The sequence below is a fragment of the Aplidium turbinatum genome, chromosome 10 (assembly GCF_918807975.1).
Source record: "Aplidium turbinatum chromosome 10, kaAplTurb1.1, whole genome shotgun sequence".
NCBI lineage: Eukaryota > Metazoa > Chordata > Ascidiacea > Aplousobranchia > Polyclinidae > Aplidium > Aplidium turbinatum.
In genome coordinates this window covers 13,449,760-13,467,889 of record NC_137481.1, presented here as the reverse complement: position 1 = coordinate 13,467,889, position 18,130 = coordinate 13,449,760, and the positions used below count along the sequence as shown (strand labels likewise).

The 18,130-nt window shown below is 38.3% G+C and overlaps 1 protein-coding gene and 1 long non-coding RNA gene across 3 annotated transcripts; one reads left to right on the top strand and one right to left on the bottom strand.

Annotated features, from left to right (window-relative positions):
* The first annotated feature begins 12 nt into the window (after positions 1-12).
* LOC145778068 (uncharacterized) lies at positions 13-1,203 on the top strand. Its single transcript, XR_014290409.1, has 2 exons — positions 13-273; positions 675-1,203. It is a non-coding gene; the product is annotated as an uncharacterized LOC145778068 (long non-coding RNA).
* A 4-nt stretch (positions 1,204-1,207) lies between these two features.
* LOC145778066 (pancreatic triacylglycerol lipase-like) lies at positions 1,208-8,643 on the bottom strand. 2 transcript variants are annotated; one of them, XM_082589470.1, is made up of 8 exons: positions 8,548-8,643; positions 6,370-6,496; positions 3,145-3,280; positions 2,698-2,850; positions 2,448-2,556; positions 2,053-2,262; positions 1,623-1,788; positions 1,208-1,348 (listed from the first exon to the last, which is right to left on the bottom strand). In XM_082589470.1, exons 1-8 carry the CDS (start codon positions 8,609-8,611, stop codon positions 1,252-1,254), a joined length of 1,062 nt encoding a protein of 353 aa, XP_082445596.1. In that variant the 5' UTR covers positions 8,612-8,643; the 3' UTR covers positions 1,208-1,251. The 2 variants fall into 2 exon arrangements, with proteins under 2 accessions (XP_082445596.1, XP_082445597.1); XM_082589471.1 differs by lacking the exon at positions 8,548-8,643 and adding an exon at positions 6,740-6,868.
* Positions 8,644-18,130: the final 9,487 nt, after the last annotated feature.

Sequence of the window (18,130 nt, the reverse complement as noted above, 5' to 3'; positions counted from 1 at the left end):
GTTGGAAGCCACATGACCATGAATCAGCCTTTACCCTCTCCTCATGTGCCTGATTATCAACACCAAATGCATGTCGGCTATCCGATGCCTATACCTTCTCCCTCGGCCCCACAACCTAGCCCCATTTCACAGATGGGAACACCGCAGCACCCGCCCCCACAGTATATGCAGCACCCAGGTACACCAAGCGGTGTGTACCATCAAGGAGGCAATGATCCTTTCCAAGGGGTGATGTCCCCAATGCAGCAGCCAGGGATGCCAGCGCCGTCACCGGTAAGTGAAAAGCTCTTGGTCTTGGTACAGTGTGGTGAATTGGACATTTATTTCAATTCCTGTCTGAAAATGTATTTAGGCTCGAAATTCGACCAAACATTAAAATTTTATGATGCTTCTGACAAAGGTAAGCTTATATGTATGAAGAGCTACGTATTTCAGGATCGATTTAATTTCAACATGAAGCCCTTTCCGACTTGCCGCTCGACCCTTACAAACCAAAAGTACTTATAACTATTAGATGCTCGCTATATTAAAAGTCATCTTGTTTTTGCCTTGTTTAATGTTTAGCGAACACGTTTTGGCAACTCCACTGTCGTCCCAAAGAATGGTATTTGATAGTTTTTGCGTGCATGCATTGCTGTCGGTGACTCACCGCTAAACCTATGAATCCTTTTCAGTATTATGGAAATTGAAATATGCTTCTTGAATAGCGAAAGCGCTCACTTGCTCGGTCCTATGAAAATACTGCGAAGTTTGTGTACAAAGAAAGTATTGACACCAAGAAAAACACAGCTGAACTTTGGTTTTGTGTTAAACGTTTTATGTTATTATACAAAGTTTTTTGCTGTTTGTTTTTAAGTAGCTTGTGCTGTACATTAAGTTTCTTAATTGTACATCATCGTAGCTTGATTATTATCAGTACGTGGTTTTCCATTCAGAGGCAAAACTCTATTTTTTGGTATTGAGAAGCAACTAGTCGTTCTTGCAATGTGATGTTTGCGACTGAAACGTCAGACCTTCAATCATTTTTCATCGTGTTTATTTTAACAAGAAATCTTGGCAATAATTTCGTTCGTTTTATGACGTAGGCTACGTTCCATGGCAGCATAACATAACTATTGACACTTTCATACATTTCAAAGCAGATGAACACTATAGTTCGGCAGTTAATACATGTCATTGACAAGGCAATTTGTGCTTAATTTCTGAGTTATATGACGCTTAGCGATACTTTACAAAAACGTAGTTTGCTGTCTAAACAGTTGTTTCCGAGCTGAATGGCGCTTCACTTCTGGTTGTCAGATAGTATTTGACTGCCACGTCAGTGCGGGTGTCCAGATTTGAGTAGTAACTGCGAAGTAAAGAGAAAATTCTTTGTCAATATGCTGCTGAGCAAAACATGGTTTGTGACGTCACACTACTGCTTCTTTGGGAAGTTAAGCACCTGCGACACATTTGTTTGAAGAGTGGAGCCCACGTTTGCTCAAGCGGATATGCTCTTCTCGTTACGCTGCAGTTCGTTAAGCAATAACAACTATTTGTACACGTTAATTATAGTTAATAAAAATTGCTGTATAACGTTTTACTATTTTTTATGATAAACCACAATGACGTAGTTTACTTACCCCATCCTAGCGCAACCCGCTTCTGCACAGTTGTCGCAATTCCCACTTAAATATTCGTCATAATTGGGACATGGCTTGCCTGTCATCGGTGATTGTTGGTTCACGATTGAATCAATCATGAGATCATGTGCACGTCCGTGATTACAAGTCACTTCCCACCAATGGCCTGGAGAAGAGGACACGCTGTTGCAATACACTGTTAACTGAAAGTCCCTTTTGAAAAACCAATAAGCAGTTTTTCCTGCTGGATCGGTTTGTATCGAAATATGTCGGTTTTTAACTATCGTAGCCTACATGTTTAGTGAAGTTGGCCGCAATGTATAAACTTTTCGCCATTTTACTGTTAATCTTTTCACGTAAGAGTCGACATATTTTTTATTTTGAAAAAAAAAAGACCACGCTGGCACCAGCAAGAAGATAACTACCGTACCTTCCTCTTCTTCGTTTCCTGGACAACCAGGTTGGTCTTGTCCTCCGTTGGGATAAAAATCAGCATGACCAACAGGGTCCATCATTCCCCAACCAAGTTGCCAATATGGTTTTCCATCGGTGTGAATCGCATCGACGTAAATTGCATCTGTCGGATCCAAGCGAACGACTGGTTCCGTTCCTTGGAAAAATGGCTCAGCCGCATCCAATGCTGAAAGTACAGTTAACAAGGAAGACAATATTTCAAAGGGCTATCCAAATATGTCGCTTTTCACCAATACAAAAACTTCAGCAACCTTAAAAACGTAAAAATACAGTATTTGAAAAGCTCTTGGTCTGCAAAGAATTCTCAACCTACATTGATGTGGGATTGCAAGTAATTTTGATAAAACCTGCCTGTAATTCTTCCAAGGTTATTAATTCTTTCGCCAGCGTATCCTCCGATGTGGGCTCCAAGGCTGTGTCCAATTACGTGAAAATCAATATGCAGTGCTCCCACAAGTGACTGAAAGCATATTCCATATTTTAGGTAGGCTATGAAGAACTAAAAGTTCCGGAATTGTATAGAATCACACTCAACAAATCTTTTAACTTGTGAGGGCTATGTGTGCAATAAGGGATAAATTGAATTGTAACTGATAAATACCTTTAATTTTTCGATTATCAAAGCTATCTCAGCTCCGACTACTCTGGTGTTTGCACAAGCTTGACCATAATCATATCGAGGATTCGCACCTTTCTCCCAATTTACTGCGATTACGTTAACATCTTCTTCATCCAGCAAAGCGTCCTTCAATTTCTGTAAATGCAGTGTGCATTGGTCTAATTAACTTTCTTGGTGTTGCTGTAGGGGGGCTATGTTGTTCCCACTTGCACTAAGGCACACCACTCGATGTAGAATGAAACGCAGGCAATAGCGGTATGGTCTTGCGCAGATTAGCCAAGGTCAATAATAGAAAAGAAGGCACGATAGTAAAAATGAAACGTTTGTGGAGTTATCACCTTGTTTCATCAACAGTTCAAAGACTGTGATATAATCGTAGCCTACAGTTTTTCACGGTTTGTTTTAATTTCCATCATGAAAAAATCTCACCTTGACCCATCTTGTGTTTCCATCAGAAACAAAACCGTGAACAATAAATTTTGTTGGTCTGATTGCTCGGAAGTGTGAATCCAATATAGACTGACTGTCATTGTACCGCAAAGTTTGGGAAAATCGTGTGTTTCTTCTGCAAATTTGGATGTCTTCAGGCTTTTAGTTTACAATGAATCTATAAGCCTACTGTGTTAAGATATAGCGTAACCTATGCAAATTAATTTTCATCCAAGCTTCGCACTAGGCTATAGGTTAATTTGTGGAAATCTTCATTCTCGGAATGAGAAAGCTTACTTTCATAACTTAATGGCTTATTCCTGGCGGTTTCGCATACTTGTAGAGGCTGCCACTAATTCGATCACCGAGTTTGACAGAGTGAAGTTTCCGATGGTGGAAGTGTTGTCTGTGAATTATTTCCTCCACCAGTTGCCTCTGAATGAAGAGCAGTCCTTGAAATGCGTTGCTCAAGCGCACGTCCCGAGAGTCGAACCAGCGCGGCTTGATCTTGATGTTTTTTAGTTCTTAACCCTATTCGGACTAACGGGTGGACGGGTTCCGTCCATACCTAAAACTTTCATCGATTACATAAAAGTTACTGGCTCAAATTAGCTGAAGTTTTATGACTTTTCCTAAAAATTATTCATTTTTGTTTTAGTAATAAAATGACATTTTTATGTGGTATAGTTTTTTAGTTATCAGCAGTTTTTGACACCCTACTCCTAAAATTGCCAGGTCATCTGAAAAACTTTGTCATCTTGTACAAGCAAGTTAGCAAACATTTGTATTGTTTTGTGCCTTCCAAGATGTACTGCGTGACCTACATGACTACTGACCATTTCGGATTACATGCATGATTGGACCGTGTGCCTTTTACGAAGATATTAACGATTTCAGGAGATTATGACGGAGACATCAGAAAAATTAAAAAAAAAATGACTACCGTCAACCAGGGCTACTTTGAACACTTTTTTCACTTATTTGCTTGTATTTTGACGCATTTTTAAGCTAGAAAGCTCAGATTTAGCCAAAATTGGGGCTGTGTGTAGACGCTCAAGGAGGTGTAAGCAATGTTTAAACAAGTAAACATTTGGGGCTTTTCCCGCCAAATTTGTGGGCGTTCAAAGTTAGGGTTAGGGTATTCTAACTTTGAACACTCACTTATTATGCATATTTATGGCCCTAATTGAGCAGTTTGTTCAATCTTATATGTCACGTAGCATTATTTTGAACAAGTTTTGCCATTTAAAAAATTTTCATGATCAAATAACTGCTAAAAAGTCAATAACAAGGCCCTATCCCCCCCCCCCCCCCCAGCAAAATTTCCAAATTTCTCCAGGACGCGTCTCGTAATATTGGTGAATATTATACTGCCCTGGATCATGAAGCAAAACTGCACGTATCGTAATCATGAAGCAATAATTACTACTTTTTATGCAAGGTTTAATAAATCACGGGGCAAATGGTATGAAATTTAATCGCATGAAAAAGCAGTTGTATACAGCGATCAAAACACCAGCCCACTCAATGGTAATGTACAACATGTAAAAAGGGTGAACTGAAATGACAACAAACACAACAGTTCATGCCGTGTGCATGGGAAACATGGCGCAAACGAACAACCTCAATACAGCAACATGTTAGGGTTACTTTGAACATCACTAAATCACAGTGGTGTTACCCAAAGAAAATGTGCGGGCTACTTTGAACACTGTGAAACTTAAACTAAAAAAGTGATGCTATCTAGAACTTTTGTAATTACGAGCGATATCCTCAACTCAAATCCAGTTTTCAATTATCCTCGACATGCTAATAAAATTGAAACCTTTTTCTAAAAAAACTGGGTCAAAAGCTCTTTTACTTTCCAAGATCGGCATAAAAGTTTCCAGCCTACTTAAAACTGTTATCTGGGGGCAAAAAATTAATATTTCCATAAAATACTCTCAGAGCAGTTTTTACTGTCAACAATACCATTATTTTGCCATTTTCGGAAAGGACAATTCATAACGATCATTTGATGAAGTTTTCCGCGAAATGCAATTTAAAGTGTTTCTTTTACAGGCCTTAATACAATGGGTAGTCAGATTTTTAAATTAGTGTTCAAAGTTAGGCTACCGTTCAAAGTAGCCCTGGTTGACGGTACTTTTAGCAAAAAAGCAATAGCAAATAACTGGTAGAGTATGTGTGTCCACTTAAAATTTTAACCAGTTTGTCAATAATTTTGCTTCAACTTTGTGAAAAAAGCAACTTCGTAACGTTTTTATATCAAAAGTTATTAGCAAATGAAAGTGTGGATGGAATAAGTCCACACGTCAGGCCATTACCTCACAAAAATAGCTTAGTCCGAATAGGGTTAAAGTCAGTTGCTTGATCAACTGAGCTATCGGGACATGATGAAACCCTATAGCAGTGGTTCTCAACCTTTTTCTCTTGGAGGACCCCTTTTGGTGGACTCGAAGCTGTCGCGACCCTAAAAAAATTTTTTGAATTTTTAGTATAGGCCTATTGCGTCTCCTAATGGAAACAAATGTTTCATAAGTCTTCAAGCGACCCCGTTAGAAAACTTTGCTGCTCAAAACACATGACGATTGATTACTTTGACGAAGTTAGCTTATGACAGTTTTATGTTATGAGCCAGTGTAGTGTAGGCTAGGCTATAGCCTATGTTGACACACAGGATTAAAGATCGTTAATCTATGCTTATTTAATGTCGTTTTTATAAACTTTATTGAAAATTAATGGAATTTTTGCGACCATTACAAAGAGTTTCTCCCTTTTTTAATTTGTAATCAATATTTCGTTTTAATCACAGCGAAACAAATTCATGGCAAAATTGTGAGTGCAAATGCAATAGGTTGCTTTGGATTTGTAATATAAGCATCGGTCAACAGTCTACTGTCTCAAAAGATTTAAGTGAACAAAGCCTACCGTACATAACCGTACGAAAAGAATTTGTTAAGTCTTGTAGGCCTAAGTGAAATCTTTTTTATTTAGGAACCGAACCTTTATGCCACGCAATGCTCTTTGAAGTTTGAAACAATTCACCAGGGCGTTGCGACACACAGTTTGAGAAGCATTGTAATACGTAATAGGCCTACTCAAATAAAGCACAACCAACTTTACATGTCATAGGCTACTAGAAATTTTTCTGAACCCCTGAAAACGCTTCTCGGATTTTTTGAGGGTCCGCGAGCCTTGGTTGAGAACCGCTGCACTATAGTTTACCGTGTGTACAGCCAAAATTCTGTGTCAATTTCGGCGGGGGACCATGGCAGGTAAGGGATAGGTCGCTGAAGGCTTGCAAACGGCCAGTCGTCGCTGAAGCAACCAAGATCTTCGAAACATACTTCGTCTAAAAGTTAAAATTTTGCAAGCTAGTCTTTGTTTTTCAAAGTTCCAATGACTTAGGCTACCTTTGAATAAATAATTACTCAAAACGAGTTGCACGACCACAGTTTTTAGCAGATAATTTTCAACTGGAATTAACGGTAAACTGTTTCGCAAATAGTGTTGACTTTTCCTTAGTATCTTCCTTGCTCTGACATCTAATCTGGACCATTGTGCCCTCTCGAAGTGGTAAAAGGCAATAGCCTACCTTGGAATGGCGAAGAAAGCTTCATAGAAGGACGGCGATAGGCAGTGATTGTGTGTGTATGGTAAGCTCATTTAGTCAACACTTTTCACAGCAGAGTTTACATCTTTACAACAACAGCATACAACTATAGCCCACTAGTAAGGCTATATTTGAAAACAGATGTCCGAGAAAACAGATGCCTGAGCTCAGACATCTGTTTGAAAAACCAGAAATTCACTAATCTGTGAGTAGTTGATAGCTAGTAGGTTGTCCAGACTCTAGATCTAGACATAGCCTACCTCAACTTTAGCACGGTTTTTTCTTGGTTTGGTTTTGAATCTTTATTCTCGGACTGACAAAGCCTTGATAGGTTATTTCTGGTAGTTTTGCATAGGCTACTTGCAGTGGCTTTTGACGCAGGACGGGTTACCGAGATTGGCAAAATGAAGTTTCCGATTGTTGAAGTGTTGTTGCCCGGAAACTATTCCATTCAGTGGCGGCTCGTTGTATTTATAGCAGGGGGTGCTGCAACCGGAGGTATACGTGAAAGAGTGAGCGCCAAAGGCGCGATGCCATGCAAGGGGGGTCTGGGGGCATGACCCCCATAAAATTTTACCTTATTTTAGTGGTATTTCATGAATTCTGAGGCTATTTGAGCACTTAATTTCCTGATGTTCAAAAAGTTTAAATAGGTTGTTTTAGCATGTGACCTTTGACCTTAACTTATTATCGTAAGTTAACAATGAACCTTAACAAAATTTAATTTAACAACAATAATGATAACCTAGTCTCTAAGCTTTATCTTTTTGTGCAGAAAGCAAAGCACATTAGTCTAACCATGTAACAACATCAGTCGCAACCACCTAATATCGTGCTTGAAAACAATGAAGTATTTGCAACAGTAGCTAGCTTGACCACGTGACCAGCAACTGCAAAATTTGCAGTTCGAAATTGTAGGATTTAAAGCAACCTCAGCCAAAATATGACGTCATAATTTCTCTTTGTTCTTCTTTTATAAGATCGCAACTGCATTGCTTGCAGTTCAGAGCTGCCAAATACAGAACTTAAAAAATCATAATACTTTTTAAAATCCAGAAATTATGAAACTTCCAGTCGGTAGGATTTATAGAAAACATGAGAAAAACGTGAAATTATTAAAAAAAAAATACTGAAATGTGCAGGGGGTGCTGCAGTTTTGCAGTTTCTATGGACGAGCCGCCACTGATTCCATTCATTAGGTGCCGCTGAATGGAGAGCAGCTGAATGGAATGCGTTGCTCAAGCGTACACCCCGAAAGTCAAACCAGCGCGCTTGATCTTAAAGCTTCTTCGTTCACGAAGCCACGCGCTAATCAACTGAGCTATCTGGGAGTTCTTGTTTTGCTATTACATATGGCAATAGGCCTACTTTGAATTTTAAAGATTGTTTTTGATGCTAGCCTACTGTGCAATGTGCATGATACAAATAGTTCTGGGATTTTAAAAGTTGAAAACAACTGTAGATTATATTAGCTTGTTAATTATTTATTTTTATTATTTATTTATTTGCGTCAGACAAAGCTGTCCATATCTAAAACAAAACAACGAAATAATACACAAACTGCAAATGCACAAAGGTCACAGAGAGCCACTTTGGATGTCGTCAGTTTAAGAGCTCACTAAATATCTACAAAATTTAGCCTACAAATTTACTATATATGCAATGAGGGTTGAAAGATTTTAAATAACTATAGCCAATGCTCTATAAGTAAAAGATCGTAGCCTACAGTTTAAATGTTACGCTTTAAAATGAAAGTTTTGAAAATATCTTTCAAGAATTGATAACCGTACCTGAAGTAACTGAACTGACAGCCACGCAAGCAAAAATAACAATTCCTTTCCAAAGATTTTCCATTCTTTCTGAAATCTATTTAAGTTAGTTGCTCGGCTGCTGCGAAGAATCATTCTTATACCCGGTTTTACGTAACCTACCATATTTAGTTTTTCCCACGCATGTAATTGTAAGTAACTTACTGTAAATAATGCCAAATTGAGCTAAATTTTTGAAATTAGGTCTATTATTAAGAAACAATTAACTTCGTAATCTTTGTGATACTGCAGCTGTGTAAAGACTTGTGCAGTTGTGCTCATGTGTTTTCACTATAAACAAAATTAAAACAATTCCTCCTCCCTCCCGTATTAAGAATTTGTCACAGAGTTATTAAACCTATATTGTTATTATCATTATTTATTTGCGTCAGACAAAGGTATTAATTATTATTAAATATTAAATATTAAATATTAAATATTAAATATTAAATATTAAATATTAAATATTAAATATTAAATATTAAATATTAAATATTAAATATTAAATATTAAATATTAAATATTAAATATTAAATATTAAATATTAAATATTAAATATTAAATATTAAATAATAATTATTATTAAGTATTAATTAAATTATTATTAGACAAAAGTATTTATTAGTCAGACAAATCTATTACATTTACATTTATATTTCATTACATTTCTGACTTGAACAGATCTTCCCTTGCAAAAAATTTTCTTACAATGCTTGCAAGCAACGGAGTTTATTCCTTAACTAAACCCACGCGAGTCACTGTGTGAAAAATCTTCAACCATCATCGATCATATCCGTACCAATGACAATTCTCATTGTATAACTACAAGAGTTATTAATTATGATAGCCTATGACTGACCATTAGCCTACCCAGTTTTCTGTCTTATCACGAGTTGCAACTCCTCATCAAATTATTCAACAACCTGCTCACGCGACAAACGAAATTTTGATTTAGAAACTTATTGTCAAGAAATTTCTGATTGTGTGGAGCAATTCATGCCTTGCCTTACGACTATATCATTTGAAAGTCTAAATCTAAACGATAAATTTTTGGAGCTAATTGAAACAATCAAAAATGTAATTGATAACCATGCACCCCTCAGAAAATTTTCGCGTAAAAAGGTTAAATTGCATAGAAAACCCTGGATATCCAAAAGACTTTATGTGTTCATTAAAAATAAACAAAAGATGTGTAAAACCCATTTCTTAAAGGGCAATGACATAAGTAGGTTTCTTTACAAAATGTACTCCAATAAACTAACAAAAGTAAAATCTTTAGCAAAAAAAACAATGCAAATCGGAATGATGCCTGGAAAACATGGCAAACCATTAACTCGTTGTCACCAAATAAAAAATCATCCCAAGCTATTTTTGGTATTGGTACTATTAATTAACGTAGAAAGAACACAAATCTCCCAGCCAAAAATCATAGCCGATAACTTCAATAACCATTTCTGTAAAATTGAAAAATACTTGGCCGATAATGTTGAACCCAGTAAAGATTATGATTACCTCAGGTACGGTACCTGAACAATCGAATCCAATCTCCCATCTATTTCGAACCAACGGATGAAAATGAAATAGTCAATGAATTGCGTCTTTTCGATATTAATAAAGCGTCTGGTTATGATAATATATCGCCACATTTTATCAGACCTGTATCAAGCATTATCGCACCTCTTTTGACAGCTTTGATCAACCATTCATTTACAAATGGCATTTCCCGGACAAACTAAAAGTTGCCAAAGTTATACCAGTTTTTAAGTCTGGTAACAAACAAGATGTAGCGTAACTAACTATCGACCTATTTCGTTGTTATCGTGTTTCTCTAAAGTTTTCGAAAAGCTAATATTTAAACGGATTTCCTGTTTTATTGATAAAAATCCTGTAGGCCTACTCATTCCTATGCAATATGGATTCCGTGCTAATCGCTCTACAACACATGCCGCTCTCGATATCATCAGCACTTCGTACGATTGAATAAAAACCAACAATTTTACAGGGCTTGCTTTCTTGGACCTTGGATTCCTCAGCCATGCAAACATTGATCTGGATTCATGGGAACAACTTGCTTGTGACAGTGACAGATCACTCTGTAGAAAAAGAAATAGGGAAGGCACCGAAATTTTCTAAAAAAACAGGATACAAAAAGCCCATGAAAAACAAAGCACTAAAAAAGAAAAGCCAAAACTGCCACGTCCCTCACCATACAATTTGATTACAATTTGATTTTTACCCACGTCTTTTCCCTCATGAACTGGGCCTCCAAAGGCACATATCACATCACCATCCCAAGCCAAAATCGATTTGAAGATTTGTTTGTTTGTTTGTTTGTTTATCTTTATCCTGCATTGCGGGAAAGCGGACTTGAGCGCTATGCATCGGTGTACGCCTTCCGACCTACACCTGACCCACGCTGCAGCCGACGGCAATGTCTGTTTTCCGGTTGTCTACTTTACTTATGACTTAAATTTGGTACTACCCGTTACTCGAAATCGATCACTAGGTAGAGGCAATTATCGTTAAGTTTCTTGCCCAGAGAAACAACAGCAAGTGCGGGTGGCTGGAGTCGAAGATGAAATCAATGCTCGGACACGAGCTGGAGTCAACGACATTCAAAATATAAGAGTCAATGCATTTAACAGTTTGTGTAAAACTTGTGATTTTTTTGTTTCGACAACTCATGAATGTGGTGGAAGAGTACTGGAAAGAGCATAACGAATATTATTCTCCACGCCTAATCTGTTTCTCTGTTTTGTTTTCATCTGTAAGAGTTGAAAAACCTGATTTGCATAGATAAGTGGAAGCAAGCGGAAGAATAGCCTACTTCGAATAGGTTTCTCTGCCACTTTGGGATAGAAATTAGGTTACACATTAATGGCCAAAATCCAGTGATTGCTTTTTTCTCTGAATAAGTTTCTTGCGCAAGAATCCATTTTGAGTTCTAAAAATTCATTCTGCAATTTATCTGGAAGTTTTTCCATCAACAATGTGAATGAATTTCGTATTAAATCAAGCTCATCGTCACAAATTTTAGGAAAATATCGAATGAATTCCAGTTCTAATGTTGTGAGATGTTACAAAATCAATTCTTTTTCCAACTCTGAAAGAACTTGTGCTTTGCGTCAACAACCAGCACCGATGATAGTTCTTTAAATATGGTGACTTGTTCATTCTAACTTTTCTTTTTGAATTATCAAGCTTGCTGGTGAAAGCTTCAAAAGCATGTTTAAATGCTGAGCGGTACTGGCATCTGCTCCTGGAAGGGCCATCCAAGCCAGGCTGGTCGAAAGGTAGAGGCCAGACAAATCAGGACAGCAGCGATCAGGACAGCAGCCTTCTAGTACCTTAAGACAATCTCCTGATGACAGTGACATGGTTGGTTGGTTGGTTTTGAGTCTTTATCCTCGGACTGACAAAACCTTGATAGGTTATTTCGGGTAGTTTCGCATAGGCTACTTGTAGAGGCTTTTGACGCAGGATCGGTTACCAAGATAGGCAGAGTGAAGTTTCCGATTGTTGAAGTGTTGTTACTGGGAAATTATTCCATTCACTAGAGTGCCGCTGAACGGAGAAGAGTCCTGAAAGTGAGTTACTCAAGCGCAGTGGCGGCTGGTGCTGTTTGTGAGCAATGGGGCTGCAAACGATTTCGCGGGGGAGTCTGGGGTCTCGGTTTCCCCCCAGAAAAATTTGAAAATTTGCATTAAATTTGGTGCGTTCTGAGCATGGTTTTACCTCAAATTTTGAAAAAATGCATTCAAACTTTGTTGAAAAGTTGATCTATTCCTAAGCTGTATTTAAAAAAAACTAACAGTATTGCTTTGGAGACAAACTTTACTGGTATTGAGCTTAGTCTTGACTAGCCTAGCCGTTGCATACAAGGTTCAAGTGATTTTGAGATGCCCTAGTACTTCCTATAACCTGTTGATTACCCTAACTTCACAGCTAACACTAATACATTCATGGCTCATCGCTACTCCGCGAAATAAAAACTAACTTTAAAAAGTCTGTAAAGTTATTCGGTTAGGTGGGGCTGTTTTCCATGCAGCCCCAACAGATTCAAAAATTGCTGTAAAATACCAAAGGAGGTGGAGCTTCAAGGATAATTTTTAGCCAATCAGAGCGCTTGAAATCCAGAATCTCGGGCTGCAAAGAAGTTTGCCCATAATCGGTGTTGCCAAACGAAACTTTGAATATTTTAATTTTAGATCCGCAATTCTTAAGTGAAAAAAGTAACTGGGTCGGACAAACACGGGGTCGGACAAACCTAGCTCTTGTTCATTCCACCGCTGAGTACTGCGCGCCGGTCTGGTGTCGTAGTTCTCACACCCACCAGATTGATACCGCCATCAACGACGCACTGCGTACTGTGACTGGATGCCTGCGTCCCACTCCAACGGACTGCCTACCCATCCTAGCAGGCATCCAACCCGCTGAGCTACGCCGTAAAGGAGCCACGATTTCTCTCGCTCGCCGCGCTTTGGACCCCGACCATCTCCTCCATGCAACATTCAAGCGACCACTACCTATAAATCAGCGGCTGAAATCAAGACGCCCCTTTGTGCCTGCCGCACAACAACTACTTAAGAACGCAGAAGAACTTGGTTTAAGTGCGGCACACTGGACGAACCACATGTGGAACACGGAGTGGCAAAATCACACCTCCACGCTCCGTGACTTCATACCCGACGCCGATCCCCGTCCACCAGGGATGTCCCTCGCAAGGCTTGCGTGGGTCAGGCTTAACCGCCTGCGAACTGGCGTCGGCCGTTTTCGTTCGGACATGCACAAGTGGGGCCTGGCTCCTTCATCAGAATGCGAGTGTGGTGCCACGGAACAGACCACAGACCATGTCATCCACCACTGCCTAACCCACCGGCCTCCACACGATGCGCATGGTCTGAGAGTCCTGGACGACGAGACTGCTGAGCAGGGAGTCGAACCGAACCCGAACCGGATTTTTGTAAACCGGTTTTGGTGCGATTTTGTCTGAACCTTAACAGGAACTGAACCGAAAATTTGAGTTAGCTTAAACCCTAACCGAACCCGAACCGGTTGAAAAAAGCGGTTCACTCCAGCATTACGTCATTGTTCGCATTGTGGTAAGTGAAGTTGTACGTAGCATGTTGTTATCTTGAAGGCCACATTGTACGGATGAATTATAGCCTATTCCGTAACACACGATCCCCTATCATCGATGCTTTGGAGAGGAATTTTGAGGTAAACAACTTCTGTTCTGTGACTTCATAGACAATATAGCTTGATTGTAACTTGTGCAACAAACAACAAAGGCAAGTCAATTGAGCAAAGCAGTGTTGAGATCAGTGTTGCCAACCTTGCGGTTTTCACGCCCAATTGGGCTAGTTAGTAGTTGGGCAATAGTAGGCCTAGGCCTAATTTTATCGGACCCGAACCGGAACTTATAAAACCGGTTTTAAGTTTCTTCGAACCTGAACCGGAACTGAACCCAATTTTGAAACAATCTTTGAACCAGAACCGGACCCGAACCGGAAAAATCAAACGGTTCGACTCCCTGCTGCTGAGTGGCTAAAGATTTCCTGCCCTTCAATCTAGCCTGGAAAGATCGCTCATACGCCATTTTCATCACCGGCCCTGCGTCAAGAGCCTCTACAAGTATGCGAAACTATCAGGAATAACCTATCAAGGCTTTTTGTCAGTCCGAGGATAAAGATTCCAAACCGACCAACCAAACCAAAACTCAATCTATTGCATTCCAAATGATGGTCAATAATACAAAACTGGTGAATGCAGCCTAAGCTATAAAATTTGAGTTTTTGTAGCAGTATTGTCACATTTTTTATTTAAAATAGCCGAAAAACGCTGCACCAACTAAACATGAATATGGGCGGGACCCTAAACAAAGATGTGAGGCCACTAATCGGGGTTTTAGAAGAGATAAATAGGGCCTTGTGTGATTTAAGCTATTGAATATCGAGCTTCTGCAGCAATATTTACAACATTTTTTTATTTCAAATAGCCAAAGAAAATTAAATAAACTGCAGTGAGTGGGTCCCTAAACAGCCCCCTCCCCGTGGCCGTGGGGTAGCCTACGATCGAGCGGCGGTTAATACGGCCTTGCTTCCTACCCAAGACCACGCTTGAACAATATCGTGTTTGCGCTGCACAATCACAAATGTGTAGCGTTGTCTTGTGATTTGTTGCGTTGTGTAGGCTAATGTTGATTCTTTTTGCGTTCTTGTGATTGTGTAGGCCAGCGGTTCTCAACCGGTGGGCCATGGCTCACTAGCGCTGAATACTGAAAAGAGTGCTGCTGTAAAAGCTGCTGCTGCTGCTGCTGCTGAAACGAGTAGCCTATTGTTAGAGTGCTGCTGTAATTTGCTGCAGAATGGTAATTTCCATTCTAATTATTGAAATAATAATTTTGGTGGCGTGATGTAGTCAATGCCGTCTGTTGATATGCAAACGTTGATTTTAAGAAACTACAACAGTGTGGTTCTTATAGGGAGCCACTTGGCTCCGTAAGGAGAAATTTTTAACCTAAGTTAAATGGAGGAATAATCGTGTTAAAAACAATTGGGAAGAAATGTAGGCTAAATCAAATGTAAATTTATCTAAATAATCTAGTGAAAAGGTTAATTTATTTATGACTGAGCACATAGTTTTAGAATTTAGATCAAAGTCAAGCTTTTACAACACTTTAATATGATGTAGGCCTAGGCTAATAGACCACTTTGTGATTAAAATCAAGTCATAGCCAAACTGAAAGCGGTAGCCGATTGAAATTTGTGCACTGTGCAGATCTGTTTTTAGTATTTTTTTGTGAATTTTTGAGGGGAGAAATTGATAATAGTTGTGTCTTTCAAAGAAGGAATACGGTATTAATGTTGAGAACCACTGTAACTACAAGTTGGTCAATAACGTTCAGGAGCACGCAATGCACATCAGTAGCCTATAATCTGTTTCGAAACATTTTCTGCTGTTTTTTTGTCTTTAAATCTATTTTGCAGTTTTTTTCTTGCATAAACAATTAATGGGCCATAAGAATTTTTGTGCAACGAAAATGGGCCACGAAAGAAAAAAGGTTGAGAACCACTGGTGTAGGCAAACACGATAACGCTGAAAAATCAACATTTTTTGAAAAAGGGGGTGAGGGCATAGCCCAATGCTACTTCTCTGTGTACGCCACAGTCGCCACTAGACTTCAACATTTGTATTGTTCGTTTTATTTTCTCTTTATATCTTAAATTTTTCTGAAGGTGTTGCGACCGTGCCAAATTTTTTTCAACTCAATAACTTACTTCGATCACAAGCACGTTTCAACGTTCGCGTTTTGTCGCTTCTACCTTTTTCTTGACCTTTGCTATGTTGACGTGTATTGTTTTGATATGATGGTCAGAAATAAAAAAACAATTGAACTGAACTGAACTGAACTGAAACTGGTGCTCCTCAAATTTTATTTTCTAGATCTGTCACTGTGTCAAGGAGGTGGCTATGATATAAGCTAGATAGAGAATACTTTTGGGAAGAATTTCTCCCCAAAAATTAATTTATTTTCAAAGTAAATTTTCATGGCCATCACAAATACTTTTCTCCCTTTCTTTAGCTACGTGACTACTTTTTCACTTTGCTATTGCGAATTCACATCAAAAACTTTCAATGGAAAAATCCCTTCTGGGGATTGTAATTGTAATTAGCGTTGCCAGATTTGCATGTTTTTTGCTAAATTATAGATTTTGTTTATACAAAACAGTTCAGTTGTTTTTTATTTCTGACCATCATATCAAAACAATACACGTCAACATAGCAAAGGTCGAGAAAAGGGTAGAAGCGACAAAACGCGAACGTTAAAACGTGCTTAAGACCGAAGTAAGTTATTGATTTGAAAGAAATTTGGCACGGTCGCAACACCTTCAGAAAAATTTAAGATATAAATTAAGCTGAAATAACAATGAAGCTTGCAATCAGCTGATTGAAAATATAAAAAATAATATTTTTTTTTTAGGTTTTGTGGCTGTGTAAATTGAAGATGGTGATTTTCAAGCGCTTTTTATGCTATTTTAAACCATTAGTTTTGCCATCTTTCACTTTTGTTGGTGCCAAATTCGTGTGTTCACTTTGAAGTTTTCTACATGTTCGCTCCAGCAAAGAAAATTAAATTGAATTTAATTACGTTTTTTGTAAGAAACGTTTAGAAATATTTTTTCTATAGAGAAATCATTTAAAATATATCTCTTTGAATGTTCTTATTTTGAACAGCTTAAAAAGTTTGGAAACTTTGTTTTTGAAAGAAGGCCACAAGCTACACTGTTCAGCAGAACAATTTTTATCTGGCAATCTTGATTCTTGTGCATGTTTGTTTGAAATTCTCTCGCATACACCACAATGGCAGATATGAATTTTGTTTAGTCACTCACGGGGAAGATGCCATGATTGCTGCAAAACAACATGAAAAGAAATAAACTTGTCTTGTTATGTTCATATTCTGTTGTTTACATCAATTGGATATGAACAACTTTGTTTGACGCAAATAAATAATAATAATTACTTTGTAAAACCTCTACAGCCTGTTTCACCTTAAATGGGGTATCATCAGAAGGTCCTTATTCAAATGGAATAAGATTAATTAATTAAATAATATTAATAAGATTCTATTTAAATAAGGACCTTTTGATGATCTCCGTTTTAGGGGATCTTCTGATTGGCCTTTTGGCTTGGCAATAAGCACTTTTTGTAGTATTTATAGTTTAATTTTGTTGTTTATAATTATGTTAATATAGCCTGTTTGATGATGTCATTGTTGGGTAATCAAAAAAGAAGCTTGACCCTTATGGTCTTTATTTAGACTGGAACTTACCCAATGCAAATTCAGTGCTTGTTTTTCTGTTTTACTAATAATGTTTTTCATCAATGCTAATTTTTACATTGATTGACAGTAAAACTTTTATTTATTTTGTTCTAAACAGTTCAAATACATTTTTCAAAAAGTTTTGGGATAAAGTTTCAAAAACATTAAAATTAAAGGGCTTGTCAAAAACCTACAAGCCCCTATTAACCTATGAATTTTATGACATATTCTAGGTCTAGAAAAATAGTAACTAGGCGTTCATTGCTTTGGCCAATGTTTCCCAACCTGGGGGTAAATTACCCCCGAGGGGTAATTTGCCTGTTTTCGGCGGGTAACGAGACCGGAGGTTGTAAACTTTATAAAAGCGAAGGAATGGAACAGTCGTCTTTACAAGGAACTGTGCAAGAAGATGGGAGAAATATACGAAGTATTACTGTACCACACAGAAGTACGATGGCTGTCTCATGGCAAAGGATAACTCGCCTGGGCGAACTTCGTGAGGCTGTCCATGTTTTTCTGATAGAAAAGAAGTCCGACTTGACTGAATACTTGTCTAACCAACAGTGGATTTCCCAGCTGTGCTACCTGGCTGATATCTTTGGTGAATCAAACAAAGGCAATCTTTTAATTCAAGGCAAGAATGTAACTGTGATCGACACCAAAGTAGCCGGAGCAGCATTTATCGCAAAGGTTAAATTGTGGAACAAGCGAGTTGGAAGAAGCACAGTTTTAGACGTT

Excerpts from the sequence above, each read along its gene's own strand:
- LOC145778066 (XM_082589470.1), bottom strand. The coding sequence starts at position 8,611 with ATGGAAAATCTTTGGAAAGGAATTGTTATTTTTGCTTGCGTGGCTGTC. Across the intron at positions 6,497-8,547 it reads TGTCAGTTCAGTTACTTCAG|ACGAAGTATGTTTCGAAGAT; the intron begins GTACGGTTATCA and ends TTTAACTTTTAG. Across the intron at positions 2,263-2,447 it reads TAACCTTGGAAGAATTACAG|CATTGGATGCGGCTGAGCCA; the intron begins GCAGGTTTTATC and ends CTGTACTTTCAG.